Below are 19,912 nucleotides of genomic sequence, written 5' to 3' on the forward strand. Positions count from 1 at the left end.
CTGCTCAGGGGGCAGGCACTCAAAGGCATAACTGGTCTATAGTCCACCAGCACCAAGGTGAAAGAGCATAGACGGGTGAGAGAGGGGGAACAGTCACCCTTCTCCACAGAAAACAAGAAAAGATGAAAGATGAAAGTAAACAGCAGCGTGTGTGAAGCTCTGCAGTTTCACTCCAGCACACAGTACAAACACAGAGCTGTTTGCAACCACTCAGAAGCCGAGTGCTTGTCCAGCCCCCTCCTCCCTCCCTACCTCCCTCCACACTTCGCTCTCCCTCACTCCCTTAATCCCCATTTCTCCCCGAACCTCTCACCCCACCTCCCAACCCAGAATGCTAAGGCCCCTTTAGATAGCCCCAGCTGCGAGCCCGGCACAGTCCGCACACACTCATACACACACACATACACACACACATATAACACACACACACACACAAACTCGACTCAGTGGAGGTCTGCTGGACAGATACAGATACACGATAGACATCTATGTGCACTCATCTGAGCTCACCTGAATATACCATTGCATATTTAAACCCTCATACACTGCATACGGTACACATGTACTATAGCACACGTAGATGTAGAATGGCTAGATGGTCCACTGACCGGTGATGTGTTGTTGGGGATGGGAGGACACTCTCAGGTGCTTGGTCTTCCCCAGCTCCTCCCCCAGTAGGTCATACCAGCCCCTGACCTCCTACAGCAGCCCACAGAACAACCACACTGTTAGTCAGGAAGAGAGAGGAAGGGAACAGGAATATTTGCATTTGAAACATTTGAATGCAAACACACACACACACACACACACACACACACACACACACACACACACACACACACACACACACACACACACACACACACACACACACACACACACACACACACACACACACACACACACACACACACACACACACACACACACACACACACACACACACTGTACAGAGCAGCAACTAGCCTAGGTCTTCCTCCATCCAGTGAGAGTGGAGAATGCAGAGTGTTCTCTGTACTGGTGTCTTCTCACTGTCCATTATTGAGGTGGTTCTAAGCTGCAATCTGAGCTCTTTCGTACTAAATAAATGTGATTCTGTGGACTGTAACAACAATCGCTGGGAAAAGCATCTTATCTGAGTGGACAGATTTATGCAGGCTGTGTGTGGGTCGAGGGGGAGAGAGGATGGAGAGAGGGGGAGGGGAGACATGTACTGTAACCCCTGACTATTATGATGCCCATTAGACAAACAGAAACCAGAGGGAGGGGAAAGGGAAGAGAGAGAGGAGGGGGAGATAGAGAGAGATGGGACGAGGGAAGGGATGAGAGAGATAAGGGGGGATAGATGAAGAAGATTAAAGCCAATGAGTTGTGGAGGATGACAGTAGCAGGAGGGAGCTGAGAGATGAACTGGAGAACTCCCAGTGACTCAATGCTTAATCTCCTCATTAGCAAATTGAGCCAATTAAATATTATTTGGGCTAAATGCTAGAGAGGAAGAAACAATTTTTTTAGACCGAGTTTGAAGTAAATGCCAGGAAAAGTTTTACTTTGTATGGGAAATAGGCTAAATATGTGTGTGTGTGTGTGTGTGTGTGTGTGTGTGTGTGTGTGTGTGTGTGTGTGTGTGTGTGTGTGTGTGTGTGTGTGTGTGTGTGTGTGTGTGTGTGTGTGTGTGTGTGTGCGTGAGTGTGTTTGTGTGTGTTTGTGTGTGTGTGCATATTCTGTATATAATGTGTGTGTGTGTGTGTGTGTGTGTGTGTGTGTGTGTGTGTGTGTGTGTGTGTGTGTGTGTGTGTGTGTGTGTGTGTGTGTGTGTGTGTGTGTGTGTGTGTGTGTGTGTGTGTTGCGGCCATTGTTCTCACAGCTCACATTACAGGAATAGAAGAAATATGCAGGGACCGCAGAGCAAAAAATGATGAAAACCTAAATGTCAGAAGTGTTCTTTTTTTATATGGGTCTGAATCTTAAAATACATAGAATCCTTTCAGTTATCTGACGTACCTCATGAATAAAACACATTGCACTGACCATTGCATCAGAGGCCTAGGTGTGTTTGAGTGAGCATACGACTCGGTAAGTAGTGAAGTATAGTGGGAACCTGTCTGCTTTAGATTGCCATGGGAAACAACAGGAGTCATATCAATAGTCTAAGAGTTTCCTCCCCTTATCTCGTTTTCATTTGCTTATCTACTACAGTGGGGAGAACAAGTATTTGATACACTGCCGATTATGCAGGTTTTCCTACTTACAAAGCATGTAGAGGTTTGTAATTTTTATCATAGGTACACTTCAACTGTGAGAGACGGAATCTAAAACAAAAATCCAGAAAATCACATTGTATGATTTTTAAGTAATTAATTTGCATTTTATTGCATGACATAAGTATTTGATACATCAGAAAAGCAGAACTTAATATTTGGTACAGAAACCTTTGTTTGCAATTACAGAGATCATACGTTTCCTGTAGTTCTTGACCAGGTTTGCACACACTGCAGCAGGGATTTTGGCCCACTCCTCCATACAGAACTTCTCCAGATCCTTCAGGTTTCGGGGCTGTCGCTGGGCAATACGGACTTTCAGCTCCCTCCAAAGATTTTCTATTGGGTTCAGGTCTGGAGACTGGCTAGGCCACTCCAGGACCTTGAGATGCTTCTTACGGAGCCACTACTTAGTTGCCCTGGCTGTGTGTTTTGGGTCGTTGTCATGCTGGAAGACCCAGCCACGACCCATCTTCAATGCTCTTACTGAGGGAAGGAGGTTGTTGGCCAAGATCTCGCAATACATGGCCCCATCCATCCTCCCCTCAATACGGTGCAGTCGTCCTGTCCCCATTGCAGAAAGGCATCCCCAAAGAATGATGTTTCCACCTCCATGCTTCACGGTTGGGATGGTGTTCTTGGGGTTGTACTCATCCTTCTTCTTCCTCCAAACACGGCGAGTGGAGTTTAGACCAAAAAGCTCTATTTTTGTCTCATCAGACCACATGACCTTCTCCTATTCCTCCTCTGGATCATCCAGATGGTCATTGGCAAACTTCAGACGGGCCTGGACATGCGCTGGCTTGAGCAGGGGGACCTTGCGTGCGCTGCAGGATTTTAATCCATGATGGCGTAGTGTGTTACTAATGGTTTTCTTTGAGACTGTGGTCCCAGCTCTCTTCAGGTCATTGACCAGGTCCTGCCGTGTAGTTCTGGGCTGATCCCTCACATTCCTCATGATCATTGATGCCCCACGAGGTGAGATCTTGCATGGAGCCCCAGACCGAGGGTGATTGACCGTCATCTTGAACTTCTTCCATTTTCTAATAATTGCGCCAACAGTTGTTGCCTTCTTACCAAGCTGCTTGCCTATTGTCCTGTAGCCCATCCCAGCCTTGTGCAGGTCTACAATTTTATCCCTGATGTCCTTACACAGCTCTCTGGTCTTGGCCATGGAGAGGTTGGAGTATGTTTGATTGAGTGTGTGGACAGGTGTCTTTTATACAGGTAACGAGTTCAAACAGGTGCAGTTAATACAGGTAATGAGTGGAGAGCAGGAGGGCTTCTTAAAGAAAAACTAACAGGTCTGTGAGAGCCGGAATTCTTACTGGTTGGTAGGTGATCAAATACTTATGTCATGCAATAAAATGCTAATTAATTACTTAAAAATCATACAATGTGATTTTCTGGATTTTTGTTTTAGATTCCGTCTCTCACAGTTGAAGTGTACCTATGATAAAAATTACAGACCTCTACATGCTTTGTAAGTAGGAAAACCTGCAAAATCGGCAGTGTATCAAATACTTGTTCTCCCCACTGTATCATGTTGTCACGTTCCTGACCTTATTTTTCCTTTGTTTTACTTTGTTTAGTTGGTCAGGACGTGAGCTGGGTGGGTAGTCTATGTTTTGTGTTTCTATGTTGGGGTTAATGTGTTGCCTGATATGGTTCTCAATTAGAGGCAGGTGTTTGACGTTTCCTCTGATTGAGAACCATATTAAGGTAGGGTGTTCTCACTGTTTGTTTGTGGGTGGTTGTCTTCCGTGTCTGTGTATGTTGCACCACACGGGACTGTTTCGTTTTGTCGTTCGTGTATGTAGTCTGTTCCTGTTCGTGCGTTCTTCGTTATATGTAAGTTCTCAAGTCCAGGTCTGTCTACATCGTTTATTTTGTTTTGTATTTCTCTAGTGTTATTCGTGTTTCGTCGTTTTCATTTAATAAATTATGTCTACTTTCAACGCTGCGCTTTGGTCCAATCCCTACTCCTCCTCTTCAGACGAAGAGGAGGAGAACGACCGTTACACATGTATTGTCTGTGCAGATGAAGTAGAGGAGACAACGGAGACAAAACTCTGAGGGAAAACTCAGCAGGAGTCTACTTTTAGTTTTAGTAACTCCTCTGATGGAGACACTGAACTTTAGATCTGACACCTCTACTATGGTGACCACATGTCCCGGATTGTGCGAGACAGTCCCGCATTTTGGCCCTTTGTCCAGTGTCCCGCAACCAAACAATCATGTTCCGCATTTTATCAACAAATTCAAACACCACTTAATGTATTTAGCAAAAATGGTCGATTTTATTAAAATAAATATATCATAAGGATGAGGTACTGGTGATGTTAAACACTTCTCCAATCGTTTTTGAGATCTGATATTCTGCGCAGAGCAAGACAAGACATAGGCCAATATCATATCATAGGCCAATCTTCAACCAATCACATTTCTCAGATCCTTTCAGGCTAAATTCAAGCTTGGAGAGGACAATTAGGATTAACTACTTACAAAAAGCGTGCTTCTGACGAAGAGCTACAAAAGTAAGTAAATAGACATATTAGATTGAAAGATATAAGGTCATTTCGTCAAACTGCTCATTCAACATATTTGCTGCTGCTTCACTCAATCCCATTTTAAAAGTCTCCTGTTTTACAGTCCCTGAGACCAACCAAAAATGTTTCCTTGGCCAAATATTCCCAGGTTTTCATGACAGTCACACACGTCCTCTCTAGAATAGCCTACTAGGTGCGCTTCATTCGGTGTAGTGGGAGCAGGGTTGTAGTGCTGCTGGAACCCTGGAGCGTTGCTCCTCTACTTCTCACAGTGGTGCTCATTAAAGTCCAGTTAGATCAAAGCTAAATCAATGTCTTGGAAGATCACATAATGATTCATTAGTATTCTACAAAACAGAACCAAAATATAATAGCATAGTATAATGTTAATGTTACACAAAAAACACCAGCTCGTTTCTTATGAGATTTTAGGATTTTAGGTCAGCTGAATAGTCACATTTCATTTTTCATGGGGCCAAAACTCAACATCACCACAAGGCAAAATGTGCTTGGATTGTAACAAAATACAGGAAGGCGATGTAGTTTTGTTAACACTATCTGCTCTACTTTGCTCACGAAACAGTAATTCACGAAGATCTATATGCATATTAACATGAAACTGATAGAGATGAAATGATTGTCATGCAGATGATTTGGGTATTAAAAATAGAAAATGTTCTTGAGACAATATGTGTGGACATAGGCAGATGTAATGTTGCAATTGGAGGATGCAAATTATGCATATTCTATAAGTGAGATTCAGTAGGCTACATCTGGGGGGGGGGGGCTTCACTGTCCTACGATTGTCCTGCAAAATCATCCTGTTGTTCCATTTGGGTATTTTGAACGTGGTCACCCTAACCTCCACTCTCACCATGCTCTGGAGGTGGGGTTATGTGTGTCTGTGTGTCTGTGTGTCTGTGGGTGCGTGCGTGCGTGCGTGCGTGCGCGCGTGCGTGCATGCATGCGTGCGTGCGATTGTCAACAACAAAAAAAGGCAGCTGAAAGGCGAGAGGCATGTGGGGGACAAACAAGAAACTTGAAAGGAGTTGTTGCCTGAAATAAAATGTTTCACCTCGTAAAAATGGTTTGTGTTTCCTATCTGCTGCCCAGTTGAACGAGGCAGGCAGGTGGCCTACTGAATCACTGAAGGCCTAAGAGGACAATGTGTTCTGATAGCTCACACATGAGTGGACAACAGAAATTGCCTTCTTGCCTTGTCCCTCGCAAATAAACACAACTAGACATATCTGCTGTCAAAACACAGTCTGCACTGGAATACACTCACCTTGTTAACTGGAATACACTCACCTTGTTAACTGGAATACACTCACCTTGTTAACTGGAATACACTCACCTTGTTAACTGGAATACACTCACCTTGTTAACTGGAATACACTCACCTTGTTAACTGGAATACACTCACCTTGTTAACTGGAACACACTCACCTTGTTAACTGGAACACACTCACCTTGTTAACTGGAATACACTCACCTTGTTAACTGGAACACACTCACCTTGTTAACTGGAATACACTCACCTTGTTAACTGGAACACACTCACCTTGTTAACTGGAACACACTCACCTTGTTAACTGGAATACACTCACCTTGTTAACTGGAATACACTCACCTTGTTAACTGGAATACACTCACCTTGTTAACTGGAACACACTCACCTTGTTAACTGGAATACACTCACCTTGTTAACTGGAATACACTCACCTTGTTAACTGGAATACACTCACCTTGTTAACTGGAATACACTCACCTTGTTAACTGGAACACACTCACCTTGTTAACTGGAATACACTCACCTTGTTAACTGGAATACACTCACCTTGTTAACTGGAACACACTCACCTTGTTAACTGGAATACACTCACCTTGTTAACTGGAATACACTCACCTTGTTAACTGGAATACACTCACCTTGTTAACTGAAATACACTCACCTTGTTAACTGGAACACACTCACCTTGTTAACTAGAACACACTCACCTTGTTAACTGGAACACACTTACCTTGTTAACTGGAATACACTCACCTTGTTAACTGGAATACACTCACCTTGTTAACTGGAATACACTCACCTTGTTAACTGGAATACACTCACCTTGTTAACTGGAATACACTCACCTTGTTAACTGGAATACACTCACCTTGTTAACTGGAATACACTCACCTTGTTAACTGGAACACACTCACCTTGTTAACTGGAATACACTCACCTTGTTAACTGGAATACACTCACCTTGTTAACTGGAATACACTCACCTTGTTAACTGGAATACAGTCACCTTGTTAACTGGAATACACTCACCTTGTTAACTGGAATACACTCACCTTGTTAACTGGAATACACTCACCTTGTTAAGGGGACTCTCTCACAGAAGGAAAAACAGTGTTATCTGCATTGATTTCTACTTGTGCATTACAGCTTGTTCTCACGTGCTGTGTACTTAAAAGTAACAGTTCTTGCTATAGCTATTGAGGTTGTCTCTTTGCTCAACAGTACCCTAACAGCAACTAGGTTTGTCATGGGTTAGTCAAATACAAACTGCTTTGAGGTCAGTACTGATCTTTTGTAACACCGGAATAACTGCTATATGTGAGGGCCATACTAATGTATTGTAACACCAGAATAACTGCTATATGTGAGGGCCATACTAATGTATTGTAACACCAGAATAACTGCTATATGTGAGGGCCATACTAATGTATTGTAACACCAGAATAACTGCTATATGTGAAGGCTGTACTAATGTATTGTAACACCAGAATAACTGCTATATGTGAGGGCCGTACTAATGTATTGTAACACCAGAATAACTGCTATATGTGAGGGCCATACTAATGTATTGTAACACCAGAATAACTGCTATATGTGAAGGCTGTACTAATGTATTGTAACACCAGAATAACTGCTATATGTGAGGGCCGTACTAATGTATTGTAACACCAGAATAACTGCTATATGTGAGGGCCGTACTAATGTATTGTAACACCAGAATAACTGCTATATGTGAGGGCCGTACTAATGTATTGTAACACCAGAATAACTGCTATATGTGAGGGCCATACTAATGTATTGTAACACCAGAATAACTGCTATATGTGAAGGCTGTACTAATGTATTGTAACACCAGAATAACTGCTATATGTGAGGGCCGTACTAATGTATTGTAACACCAGAATAACTGCTATATCTGAGGGCCATACTAATGTATTGTAACACCAGAATAACTGCTATATGTGAGGGCCGTACTAATGTATTGTAACACCAGAATAACTGCTATATGTGAGGGCCGTACTAATGTATTGTAACACCAGAATAACTGCTATATGTGAGAGCCATACTAATGTATTGTAACACCAGAATAACTGCTATATGTGAGGGCCGTACTAATGTATTGTAACACCAGAATAACTGCTATATGTGAGGGCCGTACTAATGTATTGTAACACCAGAATAACTGCTATATGTGAGGGCCGTACTAATGTATTGTAACACCAGAATAACTGCTATATGTGAAGGCTGTACTAATATTTTGTAACACCAGAAGGACTGCTATGAGGGCAGTAGAGATGTGTTCAAATCAAATCAAAGTGTGTTGGTCGGGTACAAGCGAAATGCTTGTGTTTCTAACTCCAACAGTGCAGTAATACCTAGCAATACACACATAATCTAAAAAGTAAAAAGGAAGAAATTAAGACATAACAGAATGAGCAATGTCAGAGTCCGGAATACAGTAGTTCCTCCTTAAAAAGTTGCGAGCTTACACCGCGGGACTTAGAGGTACCCAGCGTCACAGCTTCATTACAAGGGGGAGTTAGAGCACTCATTATGCATTTGGGTCCCAAGGTTTTTATATGACCAATCATATCGAGTGGTTCCAATGACGAATTTGACGTGAGCCACCTGTCCCTGGTGACTTTCTTCAGCAAAGATGGCTGACAAAACATTATGGTGGCCCCAGGGCCCCAGGGGTGTTTCCTGTGGCCACGGCTGCTCACTCACTCTGGACTAAACAGCTATTTTCATGGTCCGAGACACACACACACTCAGAGAGAGGGAGGAAGATAATTACTGACCCTTTTATACTAAGGTGGAGTGAGGACTGAAGGGTTACAGTGGTATGTAGAGGATTACAGTGGTATGTGGAGGGTTACAGTGATAGTTTAAAATGGTGTGTGGAGTGTTACAGTGGTATGTAAAGGGTTACAGGGGTGTGTGGAGGGTTACAGTGGTATGTTGATGGTTACGGTGGTTTATTGATGGTTACAGTGGTGTGTGGAGGCTTACAGTGGTATGTGGAGGGTTACAGTGGTATGTGGAGGGTTACAGTGGTATGTGGAGAGTTACAGTGGTAGGTTAAAATGGTGTGTGGAGGGTTACAGTGGTATATGGAGGGTTACAGTGGTATGTAGAGGGTTACAGTGGTATGTGGAGGGTTACAGTGGTGTGTGGAGGGTTTCAGTGGTTTATTGATGGTTACAGTGGTGTGTGGAGGCTTACAGTGGTATGTGGAGTGTTACAGTGGTATGTGGAGGGTCACAGTGGTATGTAGAGGGTTACAGTGGTATGTGGATGGTTACAGTTGTATGTGGAGGGTTACAGTGGTATGTAGAGGGTTACAGTGGTATGTGGATGGTTACAGTGGTATGTAGAGGGTTACAGTGGTGTGTGGAGGGTTACAGTGGTGTGTGGAGTGTTACAGTGGTATGTTGATGGTCACAGTGGTATGTGGAGGGTTACAGTGGTATGTTGATGGTCACAGTGGTATGTGGAGGGTTACAGTGGTATGTGGAGGGTTACAGTGGTATGTGGAGGGTTACAGTGGAGAGTAGAATGTATGAAGAACAACAAACTCACCTTCTGTGGGTCCATGACCGAACACATGCCAAAACTCATACACCCCAGCAGCCCACTCCTCCTGCAGACTGACAGAGAGAGAGAGAGAGAGAGAGAGAGAGAGAGAGAGAGAGAGAGAGAGAGAGAGAGAGAGAGAGAGAGAGAGAGAGAGAGAGAGAGAGAGAGAGAGAGAGAGAGAGAGAGAGAGAGAGAGAGAGAGAGAGAGAGAGATCAATTAAATCCATGGTCAAATTATACGGTTCTCTTCTTCACGGGCAGCAATCTTGTCCATTGGCTAGCAATTTAATTCCTTACCCCTGCTGTGATACACTGGTTTAATCATCAACGCTACTGCACCCCACCCAGACAATTCTAGTGCACACAGATGCTGATGGGGGTGATAAAACACACAACACCCCACCTCAGTCATACTACCACACCCAGGGGTACTCATACAAACTGTATCCCACCCAGAGCGGTCCACACAGACAATAACATGATCTGTTATCTGATAACAGGTCATCATCATTAAATCATCACAACCTCATCATGTTTCCTATAGGGAAAATATGAGCAGTAGGGAGATTCCATGTTGTTGTGTCATATTTTGCACCCCGTTATAAAATGTGCCAGCCATGCTAAATATGCTGTGGTGTGAGAGTAGTGCTGAACTGGCACTGGTACTGTTGACTTATTTAACCGGCTCTGTGTCTGAGATAGTAGGGATTTAAAAACGGACACATTGCCTTAAAGAGAGGGTGTGTCGTGCTTCTGGAAGAGTGCAGGTTTTATATCCTGTTTTTAGACACGTACTGTCACTCACACTCTTTATTTGTATTCCTCTTTCTCTCTCTCTCTTACACACACGCACGCACGCACACACACACACACACACACACACACACACACACACACACACACACACACACACACACACACACACACACACACACAGGCACACATACTATATAGGTGGAGAAGTGTTTGGCAATCGGTCTGTGCACTGACTAACTAACCAAGCATGTTCTTTTCCAATAGAGTCATTCCATGTACTGTAATTTCAGCAAGCCATGACACCCACCATTACAGATTGTTCTGAAATTGTTTCTGTAGTTAGAAACAGATACAGGTAAGATTAGCATTCCTGCAACATTATTTTGTTGAAATGTTATTTGATGTCTGAGAAATTAAGCTAATTGATTGCACCCAAATTAGCCATTTTGATTTATATGATTCACATAATATTTAATAAATATAGTACATAACATCTGGTTTATACCAAACATCTTCCTACAATTGAGTAAGACATGATGAATCCAAGAAATGTTCAAAAGCCACCCACGGACTCCCCACACCCCATGCCAATCCCACCCCAACAACCAGTATACAGTATCAGTTCACTATGTCTGACAAGTAGTATGGAGTTGTGGCTTGGAGTATTGCTTCTCCATCCATTTTAATGTATTCCCTGTGAAACTGTTGATCCCCCCCATTCATAGAAATTAACCATTGAAGTCACATGCACTATTTATCCCACTAGATGCCACTGTCCCTGCTACAGCCACACCTTTTTATACATTTGCTGGTCTATTGTGTCTGTTAAATCGATCACAACAACTCTGGCTAGAAAACCAAAAGCTTTTGCAAATTATGAAAATAAATTGTCTGGTCATCCTTACAAGTCAAGCCAGTCCTCCATGAAAACAATTCAGTTTGTCCTTCTCTTAGCAACCTAATGCTTGAACCCAACTCCTTAAACCCAACTCCTTCAACCCAACTACTTGAATTATCCAACAAATGGCAGCTCTAAGAGGGCTATCCCTATGGTTCAATTCTAATATAAAGACACTTCCTACAAGCTCAATTTTGATGGAGAAATGTGCTAGTGACTAAAACTATAATAAAATAATACAATTATTAACCATTGAAGGCAGACATAAAATTACTAGAAAACATCTCTATATGTAATGTGATTAGTGACATTTACCATTAAACCCAACCCAATACCATTACCATTACGATTGCAAAAATCAAATCAAATCAAATGTATTTATATAGCCCTTCTTACATCAGCCGATATCTCAAAGTGCTGTACAGAAACCCAGCCTAAAACCCCAAACAGCAAGCAATGCAGGTGAAGAAGCACGGTGGCTAAGAAAAACTCCCTAGAAAGGCCAAAACCTAGGAAGAAACCTAGAGAGGAACCAGGCTATGAGGGGTGGCCAGTCCTCTTCTGGCTGTGCCGGGTGGAGATTATAACAGAACATGGCCAAGATGTTCAAATGTTCATAAATGACCGGCATGGTCAAATAATAATAATCACAGTAGTTGTCGAGGGTGCAGCAAGTCAGCACCTCAGGAGTAAATCTCAGTTGGCTTTTCATAGCCGATCATTAAGAGTATCTCTACCGCTCCTGCTGTCTCTAGAGAGTTGAAAACAGCAGGTCTGGGACAGGTAGCACGTCCGGTGAACAGGTCAGGGTTCCATAGCCGCAGGCAGAACAGTTAATGGTCTGTCCCAAACATACACTATACAGTGTATGTTTGGGACTGTCAAGTTCTGACCTTAGTTCCTTTTTTATGTCTTTATTTTAGATTGGTCAGGGCATGAGTTGGGGTGGGCATTCTATGTTGTTTTTCTATGTTTTGTTCTATGGTTATATTTCTATGTGTTTGGCCTAGTATGGTTCCCAATCAGAGGCAGGTGTCAGTCGTTGTCTCTGATTGGGAGCCATATTTAGGTATCCTGTTTTTCGTTGTGTTTTGTGGGTGGTTGTTTCCTGTGTCTGTATTTGTACCATACGGGACTGTTTCGATTTTCATTTGTTCAGTCACGTTGTTATTTTGTATTTTTGTAGTGTTCAGTTATACAGTGGGGAGAACAAGTATTTGATACACTGCCGATTTTGCAGGTTTTCCTACTTACAAAGCATGTAGAGGTCTGTAATTTTTATCATAGGTACACTTCAACTGTGAGAGACGGAATCTAAAACAAAAATCCAGAAAATCACATTGTATGATTTTTAAATAATTAATTTGCATTTTATTGCATGACATAAGTATTTGATCACCTACCAACCAGTAAGAATTCCGGCTCTCACAGACCTGTTAGTTTTTCTTTAAGAAGCCCTCCTGTTCTCCACTCATTACCTGTATTAACTGCACCTGTTTGAACTCGTTACCTGTATAAAAGACACCTGTCCACACACTCAATCAAACAGATTCCAACCTCTCCACAATGGCCAAGACCAGAGAGCTGTGTAAGGACATCAGGGATAAAATTGTAGACCTGCACAAGGCTGGGATGGGCTGCAGGACAATAGGCAAGCAGCTTGGTGAGAAGGAAACAACTGTTGGCGCAATTATTAGAAAATGGAAGAAGTTCAAGATGACGGTCAATCACCCTCGGTCTGGGGCTCCATGCAAGATTTCACCTCGTGGGGCATCAATGATCATGAGGAAGGTGAGGGATCAGCCCAGAACTACACGGCAGGACCTGGTCAATGACCTGAAGAGAGCTGGGACCACAGTCTCAAAGAAAACCATTAGTAACACACTACGCCGTCATGGATTAAAATCCTGCAGCGCACGCAAGGTCCCCCTGCTTAAGCCAGTGCATGTCCAGGCCTGTCTGAAGTTTGCCAATGACCATCTGGATGATCCAGAGGAGGAATGGGAGAAGGTCATGTGGTCTGATGAGACAAAAATAGAGCTTTTTGGTCTAACTCCACTCGCCGTGTTTGGAGGAAGAAGAAGTATGAGTACAACCCCAAGAACACCATCCCAACCGTGAAGCATGGAGGTGGAAACATCATTCTTTTGGGATGCTTTTCTGCAAAGGGGACAGGACGACTGCACCGTATTGAGGGGAGGATGGATGGGGCCATGTATCGCGAGATCTTGGCCAACAACCTCCTTCCCTCAGTAAGAGCATTGAAGATGGGTCGTGGCTGGGTCTTCCAGCATGACAACGACACGAAGTACACAGCCATGGCAACTAAGGAGTGGCTCCGTAAGAAGCATCTCAAGGTCCTGGAGTGGCCTAGCCAGTCTCCAGACCTGAACCCAATAGAAAATCTTTGGAGGGAGCTGAAACTCCGTATTGCCCAGCGACAGCCCCGAAACCTGAAGGATCTGGAGAAGATCTGTAGGGAGGAGTGGGCCAAAATCCCTGCTGCAGTGTGTGCAAACCTAGTCAAGAACTACAGGAAACGTATGATCTCTGTAATTGCAAACAAAGGTTTCTGTACCAAATATTAAGTTCTGCTTTTCTGATGTATCAAATACTTATGTCATGCAATAAAATGCAAATTAATTACTTAAAAATCATACAATGTGATTTTCTGGATTTTTGTTTTAGATTCCGTCTCTCATAGTTGAAGTGTACCTATGATAAAAATTACAGACCTCTACATGCTTTGTAAGTAGGAAAACCTGCAAAATCGGCAGTGTATCAAATACTTGTTCTCCCCACTGTATATATTAAAATGGACACTTACCACGATGCACATTGGTCCGATATCTCTTACTCCTCGTCAGAAGAAGAGGAAAGTCGTTACAGGGACTTTGTCCATTGAAGACCATCAAACTGATCACAAGGAAATGTCTAACTAATACAGACCTTTTTTCACAGATAATAAATCAAGCACAGAGGGGCCATTTCCTGGACACAGATTACGCCTAAAAGAAGGACAAACTGAATTGCTTTCATGGAGAACTGGCTTGAATTGTGAGTATGACCACACAATACATTTTATCATGAGCAAAAGCTATTGGTTTTCTATGCAAAGTTGCAAAGAAAATGTTGTGATCCATTTAATAAACACAATGTGTGTTTGTGAGTGTGTGCGTGTCTGTGTAAGTAGAAGCAGAGGAACATGCATTCCTTCAACATTCATCATCAAATGAATCCCCATCATCATTATTTTCATCAGCATCATCATCACCATGCCATTTACAGATACCTGGAGATTTGGTCACAGTTCTCCTCAGTGACAACACTGAAAACAACAGAAACACCATCTGTTATAATACTGTACACCCTGTCAAGTCCTAAGGACCTATTGCATACAACTAATACAGTATAATGGCAATTAATATAAATTGAAACCTCTGATAGATTATGAAATAATTTGATCAGATCATGAAAGGGTCTATTGGGATTAGGAAAGGGTCTGTTAAAAGGCGTTACACTTTTGGGATCATACTGCTCTTCACTAACCTCCTAATGATGTTGGAATGGAATGGAATGGAATAAGGCTTAGAATACTATCACATTGCATGGCTCAATGACCACAGGGCAGACACAGACAGGGAGACTGACATTTATTGAGCCATACTGTCTCATACTGTAAAGTGGGAATCATATCACTGAGGCATAAATGATGACAACAAATGCTCAGAGTCATACAAACAGACAAATACAGATTTACAGAAAAAGAAGTCACAAAAAGTTGTTGAAAATGTTTGTGTTGTCGTTATTTGAGATAGTATAGTGACATTTTTGGGCTCACAAGTAAAAGGTTTCCAGGAAGATGGGGCACTTGCAGTCCGGCACCGTCTTAGTCTTCTGTCGACCTCCAGGATCATCATCAGGTACCATTCCCACCTGAGAGAACACACCCTAAGAGCTCCACTCAATCAAACCAGCATTATGGTATTTACACACAACCTCGTTTTCTCCATAATATGGATTAAATACAATCACAAATGTGTGTGGACAGTATTTTGTAAACAAAGACTCTTTATAAGGGTTGCTCTGGCGGGCTGGGACTGTAATTTCCAGACTGAGACTGACTAACACAGTAAGAGACAGTATTCACATCGGCACATACTTTGTGTAGACACAGGACAGAAGACTAGAGGTCAGGGTCTGTGACAGGACGGCATGTCCTCCACGTCTGTCTCCCATTGTCTCGCACACACACACACAGACACACACACACACACAAATGCATATACGCAGACACACACACACACACGCAGCCACACACACACACAAACACACACAAATGCACAGTATAATACCGCTGGCACCAATCCGCCTGACCTGTGCCAAGGTTTGCTGAGAGATGAAACCTGTAATCAAAAGCCACATAACTACTGCTACTAGTTTATCAGACCCATTGAAAACTGAAAATGGAGGTATCTGGAGTGTGTGTGCAAGTTTTTCTTCCAGCCCAACATTAACACACCTGATTAAACTAATCTGAGTCTAGATTGAATACCATGACTGGTTGATTGGTCTGGAACTGAAGCATGCACATGCTGCTGTGCCGGGTCACATACCTTAACATACGAGTCATGTGTGATGTGCTCTTTTCCCATAAGGCCCTTTGCCTTCATAACTGTGGGTACAAGATTGGGTAAATAGAAATTAATAATTCACAACAAACAATGAAATACCATCAGGACAATAAATGGGACATGTTAGTTGTGTGACTGGTCTCTGGTCCACCTGCTCTCACAGTCTCACGTCAAAATTAGACATTCATCCATGTTTCTCAAACGTCAAATTGGAAGATGTTCTAAACGTCAAATTTAGAAGTGTTTAAGGTTACATTTAGGCATTAACTCAGAATGTTTAAGGTTAGGGTTAAGTTCAGACATTAACTCCAAATTCTAAAGGTTAGGCATTAACTCTGAATGGTTTAGGAAAGGGTTAAGGTTTGGAATAGGCTTGAAACAAAAATATATAAAACAACATTCTCTTGTTGTTTTCAAACTTGCAACCCTTGGAATCAGAGGCAGATGCTTACACCCATCCACAACACCAGCAAAAACAAAACCTACTTGAAGGTAACAGTTCTCACTGCTGCCCCTAGTGGCCAGTTTCCACGTCATCTCCCGACGTCCTCAGACATGGATGGATGTCTAATACTGACTTGTATCATGGGTGACCTGGCTGCTGTGTTATTCAGTGAACATATTCAGAATATATTCAGTGAACATATTCAGTGAACGTATGGTGAGAGGTTAGGGCAACGGCAGAAGTAGAATTAAGCCCTTTCATATCAGAAGGAACACAGTATAGCTGGGGACACATTATGTTGAGGAGGTATGTTCTGGAAACACAGTGACACTTCACACCCATCGATCCCGCTTCAAAGCAATACTGTCACTGTGTGTGTGTGTGTGTGTGTGCGTGTGCATGTGTGCCTGTGTGTTTGTGTTTGTGTATGTGTGTGTGCGATTGCAAGAAAAGGCGTCTGAAAGGTGAGAGGCGTGTGGGAGACAACCAAGAAACTTGACAGGAGTTGTGGCCTGAAACAACATTTTTCACCTCGAAAAAATGGTTTGTGTTTCCTATCTGCTGCACAGTTGAGCGAGGCGGGCAGGCGACGTACTGAATTACTGAAGACCTAAGTTCTGAGAGCTTAAACAGCTGTGTGTGTGTGTGCTTGTGCGTGTGCGTGTGCGCCTGCGCGTGTGTGTGTGTGTCTGACAGGGGCAGTACAAACACACACACACAGTCTGGTTTCTGACTTGAGCTGGGTTGACATGTTCCCTTTGTGTTTTCCCTTCAGGCTGCAGAAGGGCTTTCCACCACAGCAACACAAGGGAAAACACAGAAACAGAGAGAGAGGAGAACTAGATGCCAATGCAAAATAGCTGGAAAGAAAGACAGAAACCATACAGAAACACCACTAAGATACACATAAAGAAATTCACAATTGTCATACTAAGCCCAATTTATATTCTATATTCTACGAATGAAATGTATATTATATGACCTACCATATTCATAAGTTGCACACTATTAAACCCATTGAACATTGTTTAAAGAAGACAACTGTTTATACTGTATGTCTGTGGAGGAGGTGACAACATAGAGCCTGCTGATTGGAGGATGACATCCTCGTACGGTATTGACAGAGGGAGTACAGCTACGACCAAAAGTGACTTTTCGGAGCAGGTTAGAAGAGCACTTTAGCTAACCCTAACCCTTTTCCTAATCTTAACCTAAGTCTCCTAACCTGCCCCGTTAATTTTCCTAACCTGCTGCGTAAATTCTCCTAACCTGTTATGAAAAAGAAGACTTCCTGTCGTAGCTGTACCCACTCTAGTCAGAACCTCCTGGTACTCACCATGAACGATAAGGAGTCCATCCTCTGGGATGATTGACAGCTTCAGTTGACCTATGGGCAGAGAGCAGACAGGAAAAGATTCCTAATGATTAGGTCAAACATAGCGGTGCACCCATGTACAACTCTGTTAGCTTCCTCTAGTCTAGTCCAGAACAATATGTGTGCTTAACCACTGGGCCTAATAGAGCATAAATATTTGCTTTCATGAGTCTCTGGATTTCCTTTTTGTATCTCCAGGATCTGAGATAAGAATATTTCCTATGTAGTGTGGAAGAAAGGGTGAGGGTAAGGTGGAGAAACATTTCCTTAGAGATCACTTTAAATAACAAATAGGAGATCTGCACTGTCATTAACACAAGTAAGTCAGCGTGGTATTGTGTTCTTGACTTAAGCAGGATAGGTGCTGGGAGCTGGCAGTGCCCTCACACAAAGCAAACAGCGTTGGCAGAGTTGGCAAAGAGTCTACTGTTGCGGTGTCCTGGGACTTTGTGTGTTAGCATATCAACCATGCTGCTATTTACCCTGTGTGCTATTGACTTTGGCACTGTAGCTACAACTAAACCCCCACACCAGTGGAGGGTCCTCAGAGGAGAAAGAGGACGACCAAAACATTTACAAAGTTAACCTTCTTAAATAAAACTACACTAAATATAATCACATAACCAAATAACTGATTAAAACAGACTATTTTTATTCTACAGTAGCCTCAACAGCACTCTGTAGGGTAGCACCACGGTGTCGCCGGAGAACAGCTAGCTTCTGTCCTCCTCTGGGTACATTAACTTCAATACAAAACCTAGGAGGCTCATCGTTCTCACCCCCTTCCATAGACTTACACAGTAATTATTACAACTTCCAGAGGACTTCCTCCAGCCTATCAGAGCTCTTGCAACATGAACTGACATGTTGTCCACCCAATCAAAGGATCAGAGAATTAATCTAGTACTGAAAGCATAAACTACAGCTAGCTAGTAATGCAGTGTATAAAATGTGGTGAGTAGTTGACTCAAAGAGAGAGAAAGACAATAGATGAACAGTTTTGATCAAATTCATTTCTTCCTAAATTAAGGAGAAGCAAGAGAGAAATAGAGTGTCAATTTTTTTCACTTTCAGTTTCACTTACTTAGCTAGCAAATGCAGCTAGCTAGATTAGCCTGCTGAAACACCCTGCTCGAACAGAGGGATGCTATGTTAGCTAGCTGGCTATGATTTTCCAACACAACACTCAAACTTTTCCAAGTCAAGGTACGTTTTTGGTATTACTAATTTATTGCCACCGGGGCAGGCCGGTGTAACTGCTTACTGACTGTACTCTGTGAACTCTGTTTACATGTGATCAGGGGTGTATTCATTCTGCCGATTCTGTTGAAAAACGTTTCTTAAATGGAAGCAAATGGAACAAAATGGGGATAAACATACCTGAATTTGTCCAATATATCAGCTAGATGCAGGCAAGAGTGTGCAAGGCCCGTGTGGCTCAGTTGGTAGAGCATGGCGCTTGCAACGCCAGGGTTGTGGGTTCATTCCCCACGGGGGGACCAGGATGAATATGTATGAACTTTCCAATTTGTAAGTCGCTCTGGATAAGAGCGTCTGCTAAATGACTTAAATGTAAATGTAAGGCGGTATTGAATGTCACTGTCTGTCACCTCAAATTTGTCTCTCGACCTGTGTGCATCTATGTTGTAAACCTTTATTCATAGGCTAGGTTGTAACAACCGCATGATGGGTATAGGGAAAATTTGAGTAAGATGTAGTAGCCTAAACCTATCGCTGTTACATCAAACTGGGTGAATGGAATATGAATGAGAGTCCAATATGCTGTAATAGAAATAAGACCATGCTCATGAAAAAAAAATCTTCCTCCCTCATCTTAAACGTCACAGACCGCCACTGGCCCACACCCCCCCAGACTTATGTTAAGATGGGGTGAGACCAGCTAGGTATGACACTGGCCCAGTGGCCTATGTGCCTAGAGATGTTTAAGATTCCCACATTGAAGTTGGCATGGCTTTCTAGTAGACTGAAGCTAACTACTGTATTTGTCCTGTAACAACAGGTTGGAAACACTGGTTTAAAAATGTGGTGGGTCACTAGAAGTGAAGATAGGTGGGTCACAATCCCTAACATTTTGGGAACTATGGGCTGGTGAGCCTCGAG

General features: G+C 42.8%; 1 protein-coding gene across 1 annotated transcript in view; it reads right to left on the bottom strand.

Moving 5' to 3' along the window:
• Positions 1-16,025, bottom strand: part of LOC139544612 (regulator of G-protein signaling 3-like) — a 232,276-nt gene extending 216,251 nt beyond the window's left edge. The window contains exons 1-6 of the mRNA XM_071351939.1: positions 15,954-16,025; positions 15,179-15,273; positions 14,630-14,665; positions 14,165-14,253; positions 9,687-9,754; positions 609-699 (exon numbers count right to left, since the gene is read on the bottom strand). Coding sequence (XP_071208040.1) covers positions 609-699; positions 9,687-9,754; positions 14,165-14,253; positions 14,630-14,665; positions 15,179-15,273; positions 15,954-16,010 — 436 coding nt within the window. The 5' untranslated portion in view covers positions 16,011-16,025. The remainder of the gene's footprint in view (positions 1-608; positions 700-9,686; positions 9,755-14,164; positions 14,254-14,629; positions 14,666-15,178; positions 15,274-15,953) is intronic.
• Between the last annotated feature and the right edge of the window lie 3,887 nt (positions 16,026-19,912).

Source organism: Salvelinus alpinus, chromosome 18, assembly GCF_045679555.1.
Source record: "Salvelinus alpinus chromosome 18, SLU_Salpinus.1, whole genome shotgun sequence".
Classification (NCBI taxonomy): Eukaryota; Metazoa; Chordata; class Actinopteri; order Salmoniformes; family Salmonidae; genus Salvelinus; species Salvelinus alpinus.